General features: G+C 52.7%; 1 protein-coding gene across 2 annotated transcripts; it reads right to left on the bottom strand.

Moving 5' to 3' along the window:
* Nucleotides 1–15381: 15381 nt before the first annotated feature.
* On the bottom strand, nucleotides 15382–19526 carry SUPT4H1 (SPT4 homolog, DSIF elongation factor subunit). Of its 2 annotated transcripts, none has more exons than XM_036454330.1 (5): nucleotides 19368–19526; nucleotides 18774–18880; nucleotides 16993–17048; nucleotides 16460–16513; nucleotides 15382–15781 (listed from the first exon to the last, which is right to left on the bottom strand). In XM_036454330.1, exons 1-5 carry the CDS (start codon nucleotides 19434–19436, stop codon nucleotides 15714–15716), a joined length of 354 nt encoding a protein of 117 aa, XP_036310223.1. In that variant the 5' UTR covers nucleotides 19437–19526; the 3' UTR covers nucleotides 15382–15713. The 2 variants fall into 2 exon arrangements, with proteins under 2 accessions (XP_036310223.1, XP_036310224.1); XM_036454331.1 differs by having other exon boundaries at nucleotides 15713–15781; nucleotides 16460–16533.
* Nucleotides 19527–20449: the final 923 nt, after the last annotated feature.

The following is a 20449-nucleotide window of genomic DNA, read 5'->3' as shown; positions in this document are numbered from 1 at the left end:
ATATAGTCAATATGGGTAATGACATGGTTTTATTTATATCTATCTATTAATATATATGTCACCATGTATTTATTGTATATTTATCATCATGTATGAATGTGTCAGTCTATGTGTTGTGTGTTTGGAATCAATGTGTTTATTATGTGAATCACTATGTATGTGTGTGATCTTCTGCTTGTGAAACATATGTTTATATCATTGCATGTGTGTTCATTATTGAATATGTATGTGTTCTGAGTGTGTACATCCCTGTGTCATACCAGTCATGTAACATGTACACACCAGTGTACATATGTGTTGATAGCATGTGCATGGGGACCCTGTGTATAAATGCACATGTATGCTGGGGTATGTGCTTTGTATATTCGTATCTGATGCTTTGTTTGCGTACGTGCCAGTGTGTTTGTGCCCAGTTCTTATACTGCCCAGAACCCTAGGCCTTCTTAGATTAGAACTGGAGGTAAGCAACCTCAAGTTTGGGAGTATGGAGGGCAGGGCAGTGCCAGAGCCAGGGTAAAAGTTGGGAAGGCCCCTCCTAATCCTGCCCCTCCATGTCACGTCCCCTCTACTGGGTTTGCAGGGACGTCTCACCCAGGCCCATCCTCCCTCTGCCAGCGGTGGCCTGGCAGGCCCTGTGCCCTCTTCTGGTCTCATACGCAGGCCAAACCCATTTCTCCCAGCCCCTTTGTGCGCCCACCCAGCCATGTGCCCGCCGAGCCCATTTGCCCACCCCCTCCCACCCAGTACCCAGCAACAAAGTCTCAGACAAAAGAGAAGAGTCCATTGTTTATTAGTTTGGGGTCCCAGACACCACCCCCCATTCCCCTCCATCCGCCCTCCTTTCCCGCCTTTTCTTCGTCCCGGCATCTGTCCATGCGGCTGGGCCCCCGCTCGGAGCCTCTCGGCAGCTGCGTCGGGTGCGGGTGTCCAGCCCTCCCACACCTCGGGCAGCAGAGGAGCGGATGTGGCAGAGCCGGGGGCAGTGGAGGCGTTCAGGGCTCTGGGCAGGGCGGGGGGGTGGGGGGGGCGTGCTGGAGGGGCTCACCTGTCACACATGGTCCCACGCCTGGAGGAAGACGGTGGCGGGCGGCCACGGCGGCGTGGTCTCCGAAGCCCACAGTACACTCATCCATAAAGTAGGAAACACTACACCCTCCAGTGCTGTTAGTAGTGCTTTCTACTTTATGGGTGACTGCACTGTCTGTCTGTCCATCTGTAGTGCTCTTCAGGCCGCCCGCGCTCCTCCGGACTCCTGTTTCAAGAGCCCCCAACCCTCCCCAACCCTCCCAGTGGCTTCCGAAGACCCCAGCACCTAGCCCCGTGGCCCCCAGAGGGCCCGCCCTGGGCTGTGGGCAGTGACTCAGCATGGCGCCAGACCTTGCCTCCTACCTCCCTCCCCCCACTTCCTCTTTGCTTCCCTCTTCCCTTCCCCCTAGGGCTCCACCCCATCCCCCCACTTTCGAGTCCACTCAGGTAGAGACCACCACTACTCATCAGATCTCACCCCAGTCCCCAATTCTGGCCCCCTGTGTGACCCCTGCCAGCCACACTACCCACCTTCCAGAGCCCAACTGAGGCAGCCACAGCCTCCTTCCCCCAAGGCCTCAGTCTCCAGCCTCCTTCCTCCAAGGCCTTGACTCCCGGCCTCCTCACCAGCCCAACGCCCTGACCCCTTCACCGCTGGGGGAGCAGGTGCATGAAGGGGGTCTGGGCCAGGTGGGAAGGAGCCCAAGGCTATCGCGACAGAGCAGGTGGCCATGTTGGGTGGAGGGAGATTCTTAGGGCCTCTCACTGACACCAAGTTCTACTCTTCAGCCTCTGCCCACCTTCTGCCATCCCCACCCTGCTCTCTGGCTCTTGTCTCTTGAAGCCTTGGACCGGCTTTCTTCATCTGGGGACCGGGGGCCATTTTCCCTTCCTTGTCCAGAGGGAAGTCAAGGCCCACAACCTTAAGAAGCTGTCCCACCATGAAGGCGGTAGAGCTGAGGGTTATCGCGCCTCTTTGCCTACAGCTTTGCTGGTAAGTATTGCAGGCACCCAAGCCCCGGAAACCCCTCCCAAAAGCATCTCCCCCCAGGGCCTGCAGTCCCAGCCCCTCGTCGCCCCTTGAGGCCCAGAGTCGATGAGCCCCGGGCTGGGGCTGAGGTGAAGGTTCAGACTCCTACCTGACGTTGCAGGGCTGAGGGGAGCAGGCCCTGTGCTCCAGGCTCCCAAGTGGGGTTCCCTTCAGAGCGGGCAGGGCTTATAACCCCGAGGCCACGTGGGCCAGATCTCAGGGCGCCCAACGGTCTTGGAGCCCGCCCCCACACTGCCTCAGAGATTAGCGGGCCCCTCCCCTCCCTGGGGAGGACAGACTGACAGGAAACCAGAGACAAGGCTGGGTACTGGCAGGAGGGGGGCTGAAGAGACCATCTCACACGCCCTGGGCAGGTGGCTTCCGGGACCCCGGGCCTACCCATCCCCCATGGCGCCAGCCCCAGAGGTTTGTTCAAGAGTCTGGGACTGACTCCGGGCACTGGGGCTCCTGATAGGGCCTTCGGTGAGTGCCCAAAACTCTTGAGTACTGAATTCCAGCATAAGAAAAGGACTTTTTCACTGACCCCAGCCCAGAAGCTCCTTTCCCTTTGGGACAGCAGTGGCATTCAGACGAAGCTGTGGCTCCTCTCCAGGTGCTACCCAGAGAGGCCACGGAGGAGCAGGTGCATGAAGGGGGTCTGGGCCAGCACATCACAATGCCATCCACGTAATCCGTTGCCGTTAGCGCCCCAAAGCCACACCTCCCCAGCCCCAGCCTGCAGGGGGTAAGACCTGCACCCTCAATACATATAGGGGGTCACACTTGGGTCAGGTGGATCTGTTGGCCCTAGACTGTGTGTTCATGCTTCCCTCGGGATCTGCAGGGCAGAGCAGTGGTGAGAACAGGGTCTCGGGCAGGGCATGGGTGCCGCTGGGCTTAGAGTGGAGGGAAAAAGGCTGCGAAGGGAGGCTCTCGCTGTCACCGGATGTGGGCAGGGGCCCGCCCACCTGCACGCCACCCCCGCTTTCCCCATGGGGAAGGCAGGAAGCTGCCCATCCCAGGGTCCCTAGCTGGGGGAGGGGAACAGGGTGTGGGGATGGGTGGGGAGAGGCCTGGGGGACTGGGTCGAGGCTACACATGTTCTCCAAGCCTCTCAGTGGGCTTGACTCTGGAAATATAGAGGAATAGATGGAGGGGGTGGGGGTGGGAGGGGGAGGGTAGCTCATGTAGAATCACCCAGTTTCCTTCCCAGAAGGCCATGACCTTCTTCTCTGGGTCCCCCATTCAGAGTCAGGCCCACACACACTTGAGGGAGCGCTCAGATTCAAGGCCCAGAAGAGGATTGGCATGTGCTGGGAGCAGCAGGCAGGGAGATTGCCTAGCCTCCTTTCCTTGCAGAAGGCAACCCTCAACTGGAAAATTGTTATCCATCCCCAGGCGCCTAAACGGGACAGCGAAAGGGGGAGCAGGGTCTGTAGAGACAGTGGTGAGGAGGGCGGGCTGGCCAGAAATGGGACAGTGCTCCTTTAACAGCCCACCGCGGCTCAGACCCTGGGTGGAGGGGAAGTGGCTGCCCCAGGCGATAAGAGGATAAGAATATCAAAGTTGTGCAGTAACCTGGGTTCCTAGACCCCCACCCTTCAGGGCCCCTCCTCCTGGAGTATCTTGCCCCCCACCCTCTGCCCACAGCGCCTCCATGGCTATCACCTCAGTAAAGGAGAGTCGCAGGCTGGGAGCCAGGGGCCTGGCTCCAGGGCCCAGCTCCGCTGTAGACCCTCAGTGTGTGACCAGCGGTTCCTTCTGAGGGACACGCTATTCCCCCAAGAGTCTCCATCCCAGCCCCTCTCCTGTCCTGGGCAGGGTAGGGGTGTTCCTAATGCCTGCTTTCCAGTGACAACAGAGCCTGCTTTTCTTTTGTATGTTCTCAGCGCCCGAAGCCAAATAACACCATAGATTTTTAAAAATGTATTTACTTAACTTTTTGAAGTGAGAGAACAAGTCCCAGCCTCTCCACCCACAGAGCTTCTGGGGACAAGAAGTTACTGGAGGAGCTGGGACTGGGGTTGAAAGGGAATGGAACTGAGGGGGCACTCAGAGTCCCTGATCCCGAGGAATCCCAGTTCTTCTGGGCCTCAAACCAGGAGAAACAGGACAGGACCAGAGACAAATCAAGAAGGAGGAAGGGCAGAGTCTGAGATAAGGACACAGAGACAATAAGAAGAACCGCCTAACGCTTTGCTAGTAAGCCCTGGCAGGAGCACTCGACTGGAAGCCCTGCTCCAGGCTGGCACGACCCATAGGTGTGGTCTGTGTGACTGAACGACCTACGGGGACCAGCGGGGACCTGCCTGTGCGCACACACACACATACACGCAGGGCCCGAAAACTCCAGAAGATTCAGAGTCTTCTTTTCAGAGAGGCATAGCAGGCCCGGAGCCACACAGACGCCTGTGGGTGGCACCCAGCTCAGGCCTGCAGACACACCTCGCAGAAGGCCTCCTGCACACTCCTGGGCACACCTGCCTGCTCCCAGAAACACCCAGGAAGGCTCACGTGGGGATCTGAGGCCGACGGTTTAAGGATGGCTTAGGACACAGGCACTGTTTGGAGAGAGGTGTGACTCCTACTCCCGCTTCAAAGCCGCCCGGTGGCTGAGTTCCCCAGAATGAGAGAAACTAAACCCTGGAGGATGGCCAGTGGCTGAGAGAGGAGGAGGTTGAGAGGGATGCCTCCCTGGAAGAGAGTTCAAGTTGACTTTTCAAACTCCACCCGTTGGCAGTAGGATTGGCTCAGCCGGGGTCTGGGGGACTGGCCGGGCAGACTTAGCTCACTTGGAATCTGTTCTACAATGTCTTCCATGGTCCTGTCCAGTTCTGATATTCTAAGTCCGGGAATCATATTCATGCTCAGAGGGAGCAAAAGGGGAGGGGAGATTTGGGACCAAGATAAAAAGGAGTGGGGGTGGGGCAGTGACATCAGAAACAAACTGGGAACAGTCCTTATCCAGGTGACAGGGCTGAGTTGGCTGGAGTCTGGTCTTGGGCTCACAATTTCTCACTCACATCCCAACCCGCTGACCTAGGAGACAGCCGTCTTTGTGAGCCAAGCTGAGGTTGTGAGCAGGTAAAGGTGAGCCTGAGGGGAAGAGGACTCCCCAGTCTGATAGGCAAGACACAGGCATACATGCAGGGTATGGGAGTCTTGGGTGTTGATTTGAATGAGCAATTGTATCTAAAGCAGGCCTGAGCTTCTGGTCCGACGGGGGCACTTGGCTTCTACTGGAGCATGTGCTGAATCTGACAGTGAAGTAGAACACAAATGTAGACCTCCACAAGTACACATGTACACATCCTACAAAATTATAGCAACAGTGCACATTAGTCCTGGGTGGTGTTGAGGGTCCCGTGGGACTGGACTGATGGATGCTACAGTGACAACCTCACAGTCACATGGGGGCCCATCAGAAAAGGCTTCCCAGAGAAAGTGAAAATGGACAGGGGAGTTTTGGACGGGAGTGGAGTTAGCATAGAAAGTGGCCAGGCAAGGAGGAGAACATGGAGAAAATAGTCATTTGAAGGGCTAGCACCTGCCAGGGAGAGCAGGCCCTGAGGGTGGGAGAAACGACAGGGCATTGTCTGCAGAGAAGAAAGCCAGGCCTTCTCTCCAGCTGCACCGCCAGCCTGGGGCCCTCACTCAGCAGCAGGCAGAGATGGCAGCCCCGATAACCTGCCTGGAGAGGAGACAACAAGAGAGAAGCCACAGGACCTAACCACTCACAAACAGGAAGTCAGAAGGCAGCACAGGCCCGCCCTCAGGGAAGCCAGGCTCAGGCCTGGCCACAAAGGAGAGAAACAGAGCCCCTAGCATTGCAAAATGGGAGCTGAAGACCACTGGAGTCAACAGTCCCAAACGTTGGGACCTTTTACCACTTTCCCTGAAGGGGCCACAAAGGGAAACAGGTGCCTCCAGAGCCTAAGCCCCCCATGTTCCCAACACCTAAGACTCATGAGTGCCCCCACTCATCTCAGAGCCTTGGGAACCAGCAGGAAGGCCGAGAGGCCCCCAGGCAAGGAGGCCTGTGCACTGCCTGCCCAGATGTCCTCCAGGGTAACTTCCTGCTCCCCTGGCAGTTGCAGTGCACCCGGGAGGCCAGCACTGCTCTGGGACGGGCTTCTGGCTCAGCTCTCTGGATCACAGTATCCAAGACTTTTCAAACAGCAGGGACCAAGTCAGGAAACTGACCTGCCAGCCCAGAGAGAGGTCACAAAGCAAGTTAGGGCCAAGTTCAAGGTTTTGTCCACAGCATCTGGGAAGAGGCAGGACGGGTTGGGTAGGAGGAAAGGGGGTGTGGGAGAAGTCCACCCTGACCACTGCTGTGGGAGTGGCCATGAAAACAGAAGCATCCTCCACTGGAAACTCCCAGGGACACCAGCAGGGAAATGAGAGAAAGCTCCGTCCTGGCTCCCCCTGGCTCCCTCCACACACACAGGTGTCTGGGCTAATGCAGAGCTGCACCTGCTTCTGTTTTAACGGTCTGAGTAAAGTGTGTGTGTGTGTGTGTGTGTGTGTGTGTGTGTGTGTGTGTGTGTGTGTGTATGTGTCCAGAAAGCGGCAGGGGCCAGGCAGTAAGGTCTTTCATCAGCTAAACCCCCTACCCCCAACATCAGGATCACCAAGCAGAGGGCAAAATCAGGGGGCAGAAGATTAGAGGTCCAGTCCCCACCCTGTGACTATTTGCAGTAACTTTGGGCCAGTCACCCAATCTGCCCCCAACCCCCGGCCTTTGTCTCTTCATCTACAAGATTGAGGAGGAGGTTGACCAAGGGCCTGTTTATAAAGGAAGTCCCCGAGAGCAAGTGGGCCCTGGGACCTCAGAGGAGGAAGCAGCAAGGCCTGTGTTCCAAGACCTGACCACTGGCAGGCCATGGATTTCCCCATCTGGCTGAAGGGCAGATCTCCCTCAGCTCAGAGAAGGCAGGTGACTGGGAAAGGGTTGGGAGTGCAAGGCTTCCCTCGTGGTGGCTGGGAATGAGGGGCATAGGACGGGGGTGGGGGGACTCCTTTGTCTGTCATCCTTCCTGCCAGCACCCTGCCCCCTCGGGAATCGGATCCCAGGGATAGCTGGAGGATGACAGAAGGTGAGGGGTGCAAAGAACAGTGACTGTGAGGACTGCCCCTAGAACGACTCTGGACTGTTTCTTCCTTCTCTTCCATGGCTCACATCCTGTGCTGGCTGTGTGTGTGTGGGGGGGGGGGGGGGGGAGATGGGGGTGAAGGGGTGAGGGAATAGAGGTGGGAGAGGCAGCAGCAGAGGCATAGCACATTCACCTGAATCCCATTTGATCGTCATGCTGACCTAGTGATGTCAATGATGGCATCCCCATCTCAGAATGGGGAACCAGAATTAAGTTTCACCTTCCTGAAAATCGGCCACAGTCACATAGTTTCTGTCCCCCTAAGGGACTCAATTCAAAGTGCCCTGGAAAGGACCAGGCCCAGGAGGCCTCGGAGGGGATATTCCACAGACAGTGGCCATGCAGCCTGCGCCTGCTCACAAACCAGGGGAAGAAGGGAGGTGGGAAAAGCAGTGGTTGGAACTCCGGGCAGCCTTCCCTGCCCCAGGCCTGTGCGTGGGGGAGGAGAAGGGTCTAAATGGGTAACCGAGTGGTCTGCATAGTCCGTCCAACAGGGAACGGCCACCCAGCCCCCTGCCCTCTGAGCCTCCTAAGCAGTCCGCTGGGGGAGGGTTGGCCACGAGGGCCGGAGCCCCAGCAGCCTCAGCAGCAGCCCCAGCAGCTCACAGCACTGGAGCCGTTAAAAAGTGACTCAACCAGAAAGTGCGTTTGAAGCGACGCCTGCCAGGGCCCCAGAGCCAAACCTCAAAAAGACGAAGTGAGAACGACAAGCCTGCGGGGGCTGGGCTGGGGGTGGAGGCCTGGCCGGGAGCCGCCTGGCCAAATAAGGGCAAATGCTCCCAGGCCGGCCAATGGGGCTCAGGCAGCCATGTCATGGGGCTGTGGCTGGAAGGGGGAGGGGAGAAGGAGGTGAGAGAACTAGGGCATAATGGGGGCCGGGGCCGGGGCTGGGGGCGGGAGGCCCAGGCCCTCCAGGGAGGGTCCAAGGGTGAATGAGCAGAGGGAGTTATTGTGGCTCTCAGCCCCCAAAGATCTTGGTGCTGAGGTTGGTAGACCTGTACCCTCAAGAGTCCCATTTGCAAGCTGGGGTTCCAGGGGACAAAGGAAGACAAGGAGGACCCCCCACCCCCGCCCCAGTTAAGGGCCTAGATCCCCAGGTGCCATGGCAGAAGGGAAGCCGTAACAACGGCTGGGTTGAAACACCGCTGTAGCCTTGCCTGCCAACTGACTTTGGGCATGTGATGTAACTGAAACTCAGTTTTCTCATCTGTGAAAGGGGAATGATGCCTCGAGAATGGTACGGAGTATCAAGTGCAATGATGGAGGTGGCCAGTTTTGAACCAGATAAGGCCACACTGATATAATAGATTATTTCTGTAGAAGCTCTGGCCCAGGGCCCACTTGCTCTGGCCCTCAGATTCTTGCTTCCCGGTTGCTGTGTAAGATCCCTTTGCAAGGACGCCATGTGGTTCTCAGTTCTGGCCTCAGTAATGGGAAGGCTGTGGAGGGCAGAGTGGTCCTTCTAATCTAAGCTCAGCCCCGCCGGCCACAGAAGCAGACTAGACTTGCTCTTCCCAGGCTCATCCACCGGGGGCCAAACCCTGCCCACCTATCCTTCCATCTCCTCTTCCCACCTGGCTCTACTGAGCTCCAGACCCCGCCCCCGTCTCCCTGCTCCCCTGGGGTGCAGGGCTGAGGAAGTGAGTCTATTCAGCTGCCCAGAGAAAGTGCCGGTGCCACAGGTGCCTGTTCAGGGTGGGGGCAGCTGCTGGGGTCTCCCTGAGCCTATGTTCACTCCCTTGCCTCAGGCTTCCCCTGGGATCACAGCCCGGGAGGAAGGCTGGGCAATGGCTGCCACCCTCTTCCTCTCTGTGGAGTTTTGTTCTCTCCCTAGCATGGATTCGCATTCCCCCCTCTGCCCTCCCTACCCAAGCCACCAGGGAGCAGGTGACAGTTAAACCCCCTCTTCTGGCTAGTGGCCTCAGAGCACTCATTTCCTTTCAGGTATTTGCCGGGATGGGGGTCAGCATTGAAAGGGTGGCATTGCTGGGTTTGAGGAGGAAGGAATGAAGAGTCCATTTTGGAGAGAAGCTGGGGTCCCTCACCCACCCACCCTGGTGTCTGAAGCTTTTCTCCTTCCCTCCAGTCCTCTTTGTGGCAGAGCTCAGCTCCGGGGAAGGAGGGTGCGCGGGCAGGAAGCAGCACATATGAGTTGACATGGGCCTGCTCACTCCCTGACTCCCTTCAGCCCCAGGCCTCCCTGTGCTTTGGGATGGACACCCCTTTCCCAGAAAAAGCTTGGGATTCAAATCCTTCATCCATGACCCCATAATACTGCCCTCCTCTCTAGGGGTGCGTTGAGCAAAGGAGTGCAGGGTCTAGAGGAGAGGTGTTTTTTTCTATCGTATTTCTCAGAGGATCTGGCACCTTGGTGCCTCAGCATGGGACAGACTTTCCTCTGCACTCAGTTCCTGCTTCCAGGGATCTTAACAAAGAGAAACGCCAGCATCTGTAGGCAAAAGACGCTGAGGCAGGCAGTGTAGGACAAGGTAGCAGTGACCGCCTCTGGAGGTCAGGCTGACCACTGTCTCGGGACACAGTCTTCTCACCCATGAAGTGCAGGCTGGCCTAAGTCGCGGCTCTCCCGGGCCCCACCTGCTCTGTATGATCTGCCTTCACTTTTTCTGCAGCCCCAACACTCCGGACCTCACCCTCAGGAGTGGTGCAGGCCTCCGAGCTGAAGGCCCAGGCAGGCAGCCGCATGCTTTCTTCCTCAGTCTAAGCCTTACAGGCTCAGCCTACAGCACTTTTTACTAAGCGTGGCTGTCTGTTCTTTTAGGTCTGAGGAGACTGGAAGGGGGTCAGCCACACACGAGCAGCAAAAGTGAGAGCTGACAGGCTGATGTGAATCCAAGAGGTAGAAAACAGTCAGTCCCAGAACCATTTCACCACATGATACCAAAATGGAGGTTTGTAACGACTTAGAGCCAAGTAGAGGTTAATCACACCCAGAGATCCTCATATCCAAACAGCAAGGAAGTATATATTAACATACACACACACACACACACACACACACACACACACACAAAACGAAGTCCCTTAAGTCATAAAAAACGAGAGAACAGAAAGAGGTTAAAAAACAAAAAGCCACACACTTGAAGGAAAATGTTTCAGTTTTGATATGTTTCTGTAGGGTAAGTGTACTGGGACATCTATTGACCAAAGATGCTGGACAGATGACAGTCTGGCCACACTGGCCTAGAACTTACCCAGAGGTGGACAATTCTGGATCACGACAGTCTCTCGGATACAATTAGTCACTTGCAGCTCTCCAATGGCTTTTACCTAAATTAACATATTTGATTCTCACAACTGTCCTAAGACAGGGATGGCCAGCTGCATCCGTAAGGGAACTTTTGAGGTACAAGGTACAAACAGAAAAGTTTGTACAACACAAATCATGCGTGTATGACTCAATGCGTTTTCAGAAAATGAACCCACCTATGTAACCAGCACCCAGATCAGGAAAGACACTGTATATAGCCAGCACCTGAGGAGCCCCTCATGCCATTTTCCACCCCCCAGCTTTCACAGGTAACCGCTATGCTGTTCCCCAACACAAGAGGTTTTTTTTCAACTGTATTGTAACGAGAGGAAACTTGGGTTTGAAGAAGTAAAGTGACTTAGAAAAGTCAGGGCTGGTGGGTGGTGAAGGCAGCAGGGCTGGGAGGCAGGGACAGTGCCCCTCGTTGGCTGCGTGTATTTTCATCACAGGGGTCTCAGGGTTCCGGTGGAGCGTGAAGGTGCCATAACTGGGCTGGAGATGGAGGGAAGTGGCAAGTAGATACAATTAGTCATTTGCAGAGGAGAGGTGAGAGGGTACGGGGCACAGATCAGCAGATACCTAGGAGCTGCTGAGGTGGAAAGCACGACTCGGCCAGGAGGGAATTGGAGGACTGACCAGTGTCTCCAATACTCAACACAAGTTTCCCAACACTCAAAACCCTACGGTTTTCCTTCTTGGGCCATGTCCCCACACTGCCTCCCTGCCTTTGGCTAACTTTAGGCGTGGGGACTAGAGATGTAGGTGTTGGGTGTAGGGTGGTTGGGGTGCTCAACCTGCAGGGACATGTAACTTTCACTCAACAAGCTAATGCCTCGCGGAAAACTCACGAAGGGAGCATGTGCTGCAGTTAGGGATAACCACGTCGGAAACAGCAGCCCTAAACTGGGTGTGGGCAATGTGCTTTTGGAGCTAAGCCTCTACTACTTGATCATAACTAAGTCCCTTTAACTCTTTGCGCCTCAGTCTCTTCATCACTACATAGGGTGTTACCTATGACACGCGGGTTTTGTGGGGATCAAATAAGATAATGGACATAAGAGACCTTTTGTCTACTGTAAAATGCTATTTAAACGAAAGGCTTCCCTGATACTGAGCCTGAACCAGACTCCCAGAAAAAGCAAGACGTTATTAGTCTGTTCTTCAACATTACCTGGTTCTTTCTACAGATCAGGTGTCAGGAGGGGACTTGTGGATTAAAGAACAGGTTATAGACGGTCTAAGAGCTAGAAGGTGGTGGCCATGCCTCAGTACCCAACCCTAAAGAGCCCAGTGAGTTTAGGCCTTCGTCAGCCCATCCCCTTTCCTCTTGGGAAACTGCTCCCCTCCAAGGTCAGAATGTTTCGACCCTTGTTCTATTCAGCAATGCACGGGCCCCTAACCCCACAGCCTGTGGTGGGTGGAGAGTGGAGAATGAGGAATGTGCGGGCGAGGGGAAGGCAGCCAGGTCACCGCTCGGTTTCTAATCTGCCTGATTTGAGTCTGTTCTGGTTAAACGAGGGCGGAGCCTTGCCTTTCTGCAGAGAAGTCCAATGAGAGTAAGAGACCAAAGAAAGCCCCAGGCAGATGTGGGACCCCAACTGTCAAAGTGAAGTGGAAACTCTGACAGGCACGTAGTGGGAACAGCAGTACTGGCACCCGAAACCTCTTCCGCACAGCACTGCTCTCCCCCAGGGGGCCCTGGAGAACCAACAGCCCGTTTTAGCTTCTGTGGGCTCCCAGCAAGGCATGCGGCTCCAGAACCTTATGACCTATTTGGGCTGCTGAGAGGCGCCACAGGCAGGTTCAAGGACCAGAGAGAGCACGAGAGCAAATTGCGAAGCAGCTCCCAGGCAGAGCCCGCTTGGCACACCGAGTCTGTGAAATCCGGTCACTGCAACTGGCCGCCCCTCCCCCACCACCACCAGCACTTGCGTCTTTCGCTTCCTGCGAGGCTGACAGTTAAGGCCCCAGGGCCCTGTGGAGCTGAGGCAGCCTGAATGTGGTTATTTGTGTGCAGCTCCTCTTGCCTCCCCTCCCCACAACTGTTTCCATTCTCACCAGGCAGCCACGTCCGGGTCAGACACGCAGGACAGCAACCGGGGATTTCCAAGGGACTTTTTGAGAAAGCCAGTGAAAGTTGGGTGTTGGCTGCACAGCCTAGGTACTCTTGCCGAAACCCACTTCTCCCCTCTGGGGCGTGAGCTCCAGGCTGACGGGGCTACTTCCCAAAGCTTTCACATGGATAGGACAACAGAAACCACCACTCCTGGAGCTCTTTTAACTTGCTGGGCTTGGAAAAATCCTGGAAAAATTCAGTTGGAATTAAGAGTTCACAGACCATTCCCTCAGCATTTGAAGGCATCAGAGAAAATGATTCTGCTTTAAGGACCTGTGAGGGGTGATACGAGCAGCTGGGCCAATTCCAGCTTCCTTTCCATGGGCCTTTGAGGACAAGGAACGGGGGTGGGAGGTGGGGATCCCTTGAGTCAGCATCTCTCCCTCCTTCCCACACTCTAGGCCACAGGTTACTAAGACACCAAGACACCGACTCACTAGCAACACCAGGTGGCTAAGAGACACAAAGCCCGATGCAGGCACCTCTGCTAGTGAGTCAGAGTGCACCCTGCAGTGGTGGTTCTGGGCATTTCCCCCACTATTTTTTTTTTTAAATATATTTTTATTGATTTCAGAGAGGAAGTCAGACACACACACACACACACACACACAGAGGAACATCAATGATGAGAATCATTGATTGGCTGCCTCCTGCATGCCTCCCTCTGGGGATTGACCCCGAAACCCAGGCATGTGCCCTTGACCAGAATCAAACCTGGGACCCTTCAGTCCATAGGCCAACTCTCTATCTACTGAGCAAAACCAGCTAGGGCTCCCCCACTATTTTGACTGACTACACATATTGATGCGTTTAAGAGAGAGGGATAGACAGAAACATCGATGAGAGAGAAACATCGATCAGCCGCCTCCTGCACACCCCCCACTGGGGATGTGCCTACAACCAAAGTACATGCCCTTGACCGGAATTGAACCCGGGAACTTTCAGTCCGCAGGCCGGTGCTCTATCCCCTGAGCCAAACTGGTTTCGGCACACATATTGTTTATATTGAAGAATTGCTAATAAAAAGAGAACTGATTAATATCTACACAAATAAAAGGGTAATATGCTAATTAGACTAGATCGACTGGACATCTTCCGGTCATCTGATCCTCCTTCTGGACAAAAGCCACAGTGGCAGGGGCTGAGGCAGAGGTGGTTAGGGCGATCAGGCCAGCAGGCAGGTGAGCAGTTAGGAGCCTGCGGTCCCACATTGTGAGAGTGAGTTCAGACTGCCAATTGAGGCCTGATCCCTAAACCGGCCTAAACTAGCAGTCAGACATCCCCTGAGGGGTCCCAGATTGGAGAGGGTGCAGGCTGGGCCTTTAGTACTATATAATAAAACTAATATGCAAATAGACCAAATGGCAGAACAACCAAACAACTGACCACTATGACATGCACTGAACACCAGGGGACACGCGTGGAACATGGAGGGTATTGGGGGCAGGCAGCAGTGTAGTTCATGGCGGGGGTCAGCCACAGCAGGATGGTGGAGAAGGTGAGCCAACCAAGGCAGGGTGCTGGTCGCTGTCAACGGGGCGAGTCTCTGGTGGTTACTGAAAATTCTTTGCTCCTGCATACTACATGCCCACCCGGCCCTCAAACCCACTGCCAGCGATGGTCCCACTTGCACCTGCAGTAGGCACCAAAGCCGCTGCTCATACCCGCTGCCAGTACCCAGCGCTGGTCCCGATCGCTCGGTGCTGTCAGTGGGTGCAAGCGGCATCTGCCGGCCCTAATTGACCCTGAGGGCTTCTCCACCTCCTCCTGCTCCCGAGTGGAGATCAGGGCAGCAGCCACAGCTCACACCTGCCGATGGCAACAGCCCCGCTTGCACCCACTGCTGGTGCCAGCCCCAATTGCTCTGCATCATCAGCAGGTATGAGTGCAGCCAGTGCCATCAATGTGTGGGAGTGGTGGTGAGAGTGGGGCTGCCATTAGACTGGGGACTGAGGGCCATGACGGGAGGGGCTGGGCAGGGGCACAGAGGATGGGCCAAGATCCACCCCTGTGCCCACTGCAGCCTCGCGGCACACAGTTCCTTTCAAGGTGCACGAATTTGTGCACTAGGCCCCTAGTAACTTTTACAAAACAAGTTGTAGAATTTCCACATTGCTTCATTTTTATAATCACAACAATCCTGAGGTAAATTGGCAGAGGAATCATTCTCATTTACAGATGGAGAACACGAAATCTAGGGAAATTAAAATGGGGGCACTAACCAGATGTTCTATAGAAATTTAAGAAATTCAGGATTTATGGTAAATCTTTAATTCCAAAACAAATAATTCATTGATAACATGGCGCCATTTAAGACCCTCTACTAGGTCAGAGGAGAAAGGGAGCAGCCCCCCTCCCTATGGAGGCCAGACCCAGCAGCCACCTGATCTCCAGTTGGGGGGATGTGGCAGAATGTGGGGAAAGAGGACATCATGGGTGGCACTGGCTGACCTAAGGTATAGGAAGAACAGCAAAAAGAAAACAGACAAGGTAGGAAAGATAAAAAGTATTAAACATGGCCAAGTAGTAAAAAATACCAACTCTCAGGATTCCTCTAAGGGACACCTGCTGTGCTAGGTCTAGGGTGGCAGACCCCAGACAACAGGCCTACCTGATGGGATTGTCTAGACTCCAAACAGCGGACCTTCCAAAGAAGCCAATGGAAGCACACTACAATGCTGTAACCTGGAGGCTCAGAGACGCAGGGGCCTCTGTTGCTCTGGGAAGGTGTTTAAAGGGCATGAGAGTTCTTACTGTGTCCAGCTCAGGAGGCAAGACACATCGATCATGGGCTATGGATTCACGTTTATTGGCATTTGATAAGGAGTCCTGGCCATGGGCAAGGAGGCAGCTTGGTGGATAGGTGTGGGTAGGAAAAAAAATCCTACCCCCCACTCAATTCACTCTATTAATCTATCACCCACACCACTCCTACCCCAACTAGTAGTCCAAAGAAGGTAAAATGGCCCAGGAACACGCTGTGCTGCTCTCTCATCAGTCCGTTGAGCCTCAGAATTGAAGAGTGAGGAGTATTTGATGTTCTGTCCATTTAGTTTCATAACAATAAATAAGCAGAGGCAGGAGGCAGTGGCAAGACACTGGCAGCCATGCATCTTGCTAGGTCTTTATAGCTGTGTCTCTGGATTTGTAGGCCACTCCTCGACTTTTCAGCTCCCTCACGATTCCTGTGATAGAAAATGAAAATGGTACTGTGAGTAAAGAAGATAGGAAAGGTCCTTCAGCTACCACTTTGGGGACAGGGAGGAATCCCTAGACTGCTCATTGAAAGTCCTTGGCTTGTTACCACTGAAGATCCAGGCAAGTATGTGGTAATGACTTGGTAAGAATGAGAAGAAAAAAAAGACACATTGCAGTTGTCAAAAGCAAGGATTCTGGAGTCAGAATGCCTGGGTTAAAGTTCTGCCTCCCCACTTACTACATGGGTAATTTTGGACAAATTATTCAACCAGTTAACTACCACAAGTCCAAAATGAAAACCATCCCCACAAGCCATGATATTTTGAATTTAATTTTAAAAAATCAATTTGCAATAAATATTATAAAAATAAATGTGTTACAATTTGGGTGTTCTTGAATATTTTTCAGCTGAAAATTCTCACGAAAGATGATTTTAAAGTTGGTCAGAGCTGCCTCTTCGGGAAAACATTTTTTTTTATAGACGCACATGGCGTGTGGGGAAGGTCTGCCGCTTGCATCTACAGACGCTTATGGCATACAATGGGTTAACCTCACTGGGCCTGGATTCCCTCAGAGTTATGAGGACTGGAGATAAGTCACACAAAAAACTTCCACAGAGCTTGGTGCAGTAAACAGACACTGGCATACATTATGATGATTATTACCTTGGGGCAGACGACCAGTGACTGACACTGCATACACACCAGGCTTAAAGTTACCTGAAAGAAAAGAAAAGAGGCTGCAGTGAGTGAGTTAAGATTAAAGACCAAATAGAGGCTTAAGCTAAACATAAAAATAATGCTACACTTCTGGCTATAAATGTTAAAGGACAGCCCTGGCAGGTGTTCTCAGTGGTCAGAGCATCGCCCACGCATTGGGGGGTAATGAGTTATTCCTGGTGGGAGGCAACCAAATGAAGTTTGCTTGTTCCTTCCTTCCTCCCTCCCTTCTTTCTCTCCCTCCCTCTCCGCTCCTCCTCTTCCTTCTATTCTCTCTGGTGAGTATTAATAAAAAAACAAAACATTAAATGACAGGACACAGGATACTTTCCTTGTCTGTCCTACAAACCTGTCTTTCTCACTTTTGAGGCCACTTACCCACTAATTTAAGACCCACCCTTGCACCCCTCCCCTGCCCCCAACAGACCAAGAGGCAGCGACAACACTAGTTCAGGATAAGGACAAAGGTAAATACTTACTGACTCGCTGCCACTTGGAGACCCAGCTGTCCTCTGGACTCATCATTGCAATGATTCTGGGAAGGGAAAAGAAACAGTCAGCCAGAGCCTCGCCTACTACAGAGAAAAACGGGAGGAGCTTTCCCCCTTTACTCTGTTCCCTGCCAGCACAACAGTTCAAAGAGTAGAAGCCCAGAACCCAGGACTGATTGAAACTTTGATTAGGTTGCTTAGTAAGTTTTGGTTTGGTACCATAGCTTAGCAAAAGTGACTCCGTTTTGGCCTGTTGGTTATTTTATTTATTTAAAATATGTTTTTATTGATTTCAGAGAGAAAAGGAAAACATAGAAACATCAATGATGGAAATCTTTGATCAGCAGCCTCCTGCAAGGCCCCTATTGGGAGATCAAGCCCACAACCCAGGCATGTTCCCTGACCAAGAATGGAATCATGAACTCTTGGTTCATAGTTTGAAACTCAAGCACTGAACCCCACCAGCCAGACTGTTCATTTATTTTATTTTTTAATATGTTTTTTATTTATTTCAGAGAGGAAGGGAGAGGTAGGGAGATAGAAACATTAATGAGAATCATTGATCCGCTGCCTCCTGCACTCCCCCTATTGGGGATCGAGCCCACAACCCACGCATGTGCCCTGACCAGGATTTTAACCCTGACCTCCTAGTTCATAGGTGATGCTCAGTGGTTGAGCAGGTTGTTTATTTAAAAACACACACACACACACACACACAAAAAAAAAAACAGTGTTAAGAAATTAAGGAAGGGACTACCTTAAAAGAATTAAAAAGGAATGAAATTAGTCCACCTTGAAGGAACTTTAGCAAGTACAGTGGAGCCTCATTTCTTGAATTTAATTTGTTCCAGAAGGGTGTATGAGAAGCAATTTGTTTGAAAACTGAATCACTTTTTCCTCCATTAGAAATAATGTAAATTTGAAGCCTCAATAAAATATATTTTTTTTTTTAAGTATCAACTTTGGGGCAATATTTTATCATCACTGTACTTTCCCTCCTCTTCAATTTCAAAAAGGATCCTCATGCATTCAACAAACGTTTATTAAGCATCCATAATCTTCCAGGCCTTTTGCCAGGTTCTGGTATACAACCTAAACACAATCCCTACACTACCATCAGTGAGCTCACAGTCTAGTGGAGAAATGGCCAGTGGAAATATAATGAAAGTTGCACTAGTTACTTTAAATTTTCTAGTAGCCATTCTTAAAACAGTAAAGACAAAAAAATAAAAAAGCTAATTCCAATAATACATTTCATTCAACCCAATATATTCAAAGTGTTATCACTTAGGCATTTAATTAAAAAGTAAGCTATTTTACATCATTTTTCCTTGTACTAAATCTTTGAAATCTATGTATATTTTACACTTAAAGCATATCTCAATTTGGACTAGCCATAGTTAATGTGCTCAAAACCACACATGGCTAGTGGCTACTGTACTGGACATTGTGTCTCAAGTAACTTTGAGATATGATTCAGAATTATATCAAAAGTCTGCCCCAGCCCTGGCTGGGTGGCTAGGTTAGAGCGTCGTCCCGTACACCAAAAGGTTTTGGCTTCAATTTCTGGTCAAGGCACATATCTAGATTGCAGGTTCAATCCCCCATTGGGTGTATAAAGGAGGCAACTGTTCAATGTTTCTCTCTCTCAAAATATCAATAAAAATATATCCTCGAATGAGGATTAAAAAAAAGTCTACCCCACATTCATTTGGTAGTGTAGTGTAAGGGTAATGTAGAAGTGAATAAAGAAATCTAAAGGGACTTACCCATCAAAAGAAGAGCTGGTGCAGTCATATACCATCTCTCGGTTACCCTTCATCTGAAGGTATGCATCACAATTGTCACAACCATCATATTCAAACTGGTCTATAGTCTATGAGGGAAGAATTTTAAGAAGATAAGTGGATGTGAACAAGACCAAAAGAAAAAGCAGCTTTCTCCACACTTCTACCTGGTCAAGTATAAGACCCGCCTATATTGGCTGTCTCATCAGACAGAGGTCCCCCACTCACCACTACCACAGTCCCGAAATTTCATCCTCTGGCTCCCAATTGTGCTTTACTATTCCTTTCCCTAGTCTCCTCCAGATCAGGTACTCTCTCCATCTACTCCCTCTGCTATTGATCCCACTTCTCTGGCTCCCAGTGTCATTCAGACCCCACAGAAGTTCACTGAAGGTCTGTTAAGGGTCAGGCCTGCGCTAAGAATTGAAGGTTCAAAGGCATGTAAGACCGTCCGTGCCTGAATTCGGCTGCCAGATCTGTTCCTACCGATGTAAACAATAGCCTCCAGCTGCTTCCTGCACCCCCAGCTTTTCCCCCAGGTCCCCACTCATCCAACAACCAGGTCACGACACATACCTTGACCAGCGAACACAACAAACAAGCCCGCAGGTGCCGCAGGTCCTTGGGCACCGTCTCCAGAGCCATCCTCTGGACTGAAACAGAACAGGGAAATGCTGCCACAGCACCCTTCTCTGCCGAATATAAACAGGGAATTACCCAGAATGCCTGTCACTTCCGGTTCCTGAGATGTCTGCTTCCGGTCCAAGAGGCCGCAGCCCCGCCCCTACCCCCGGCCTTAGGAAATGGTTTCTCCCGCCTGGGGGCGGGGCCGGCCGGCAGTCACCTGGGCCGGCGCGCGCCCCTGCCACCTGGGCGGGCACGAGGGCGGGGCGGCCGTTGGGCCTGGGGGCGGGGCCTGGGGGCGGGGCGGCGCCGCTGGCGCCTGCGCGGGGACGCGCCGCGGCGCGGGCTATTTGATCTCGGCGCTGGCACCAGGCCGCGCGCCAGGTCTTTGCGGAGGATCCCGGATGAGAGCTGGTTTTATTTTTTGTCCTCCCGCTTTTTAAAAGTGCAGGGCCAGAGTCCACGGTCTTCCCCCTCGATCATCTCTGCAGAGAGCGAAACGAAATGCAGGGACGGCCCTCTCCCTCCTGACTGAGAGCATTGTCAGCTGTCCATCTGCCGTCCACAGGAATGCTGGCCTGTGAGGGGCCAGCAGGGCAGGGTGGGGGGGGGAATGCATATTTATTTTTTTAAACTCTACGTTCGTTCCCTCATTCCAGCTGATAATTTATGCTTTTAGCATGTAGACTTCAGAACATATTCGAGATTAGGGGCCTTTAATTATTATTGTTGTTGTGTTATTTTCATTTTACCCTGTAGGAAGCTAAATGCTTTGCTCTGTCTGTGGTTCAAGATTGGACACCAGGCAGCCACCACCCCTACCAAGCCTTTCCCAGAGCAGCAGAAGGGGATGTGCACGGCGAGGTGGAGAGCCAGGGCTCGGGGCCCTGTGGGATTTCATGCTGACATTGCACCAGCTCTCTTGACCCACAGTAGTCGGTGTGGAGGCAGAACACAGCCATTGGTGTTTATCTGGTTGGAGTTTTGGGTATAGACAGCTTCAGGCCCTGCTGTTCTGTCCTCTCAGCCAGGCC

This window comes from Pipistrellus kuhlii, unplaced genomic scaffold, assembly GCF_014108245.1.
Source record: "Pipistrellus kuhlii isolate mPipKuh1 unplaced genomic scaffold, mPipKuh1.p scaffold_m20_p_28, whole genome shotgun sequence".
Classification (NCBI taxonomy): Eukaryota; Metazoa; Chordata; class Mammalia; order Chiroptera; family Vespertilionidae; genus Pipistrellus; species Pipistrellus kuhlii.
Note: the sequence above shows the minus strand (reverse complement) of the source record. Positions and strands in the feature narration are given on the sequence as shown.

Bases quoted from the DNA above. Each gene is read 5' to 3' on its own strand.
- SUPT4H1 (XM_036454330.1), bottom strand. From the start codon at position 19,436: ATGGCTCTGGAGACGGTGCCCAAGGACCTGCGGCACCTGCGGGCTTGT. The intron at 17,049-18,773 runs GTAAGTCCCTTT...TTCCCTTCCCAG, and splicing joins ACCAGCTCTTCTTTTGATGG to AATCATTGCAATGATGAGTC. The intron at 16,514-16,992 runs GTAAGTATTTAC...CTTTTCTTTCAG, and splicing joins CTCCAAGTGGCAGCGAGTCA to GTAACTTTAAGCCTGGTGTG.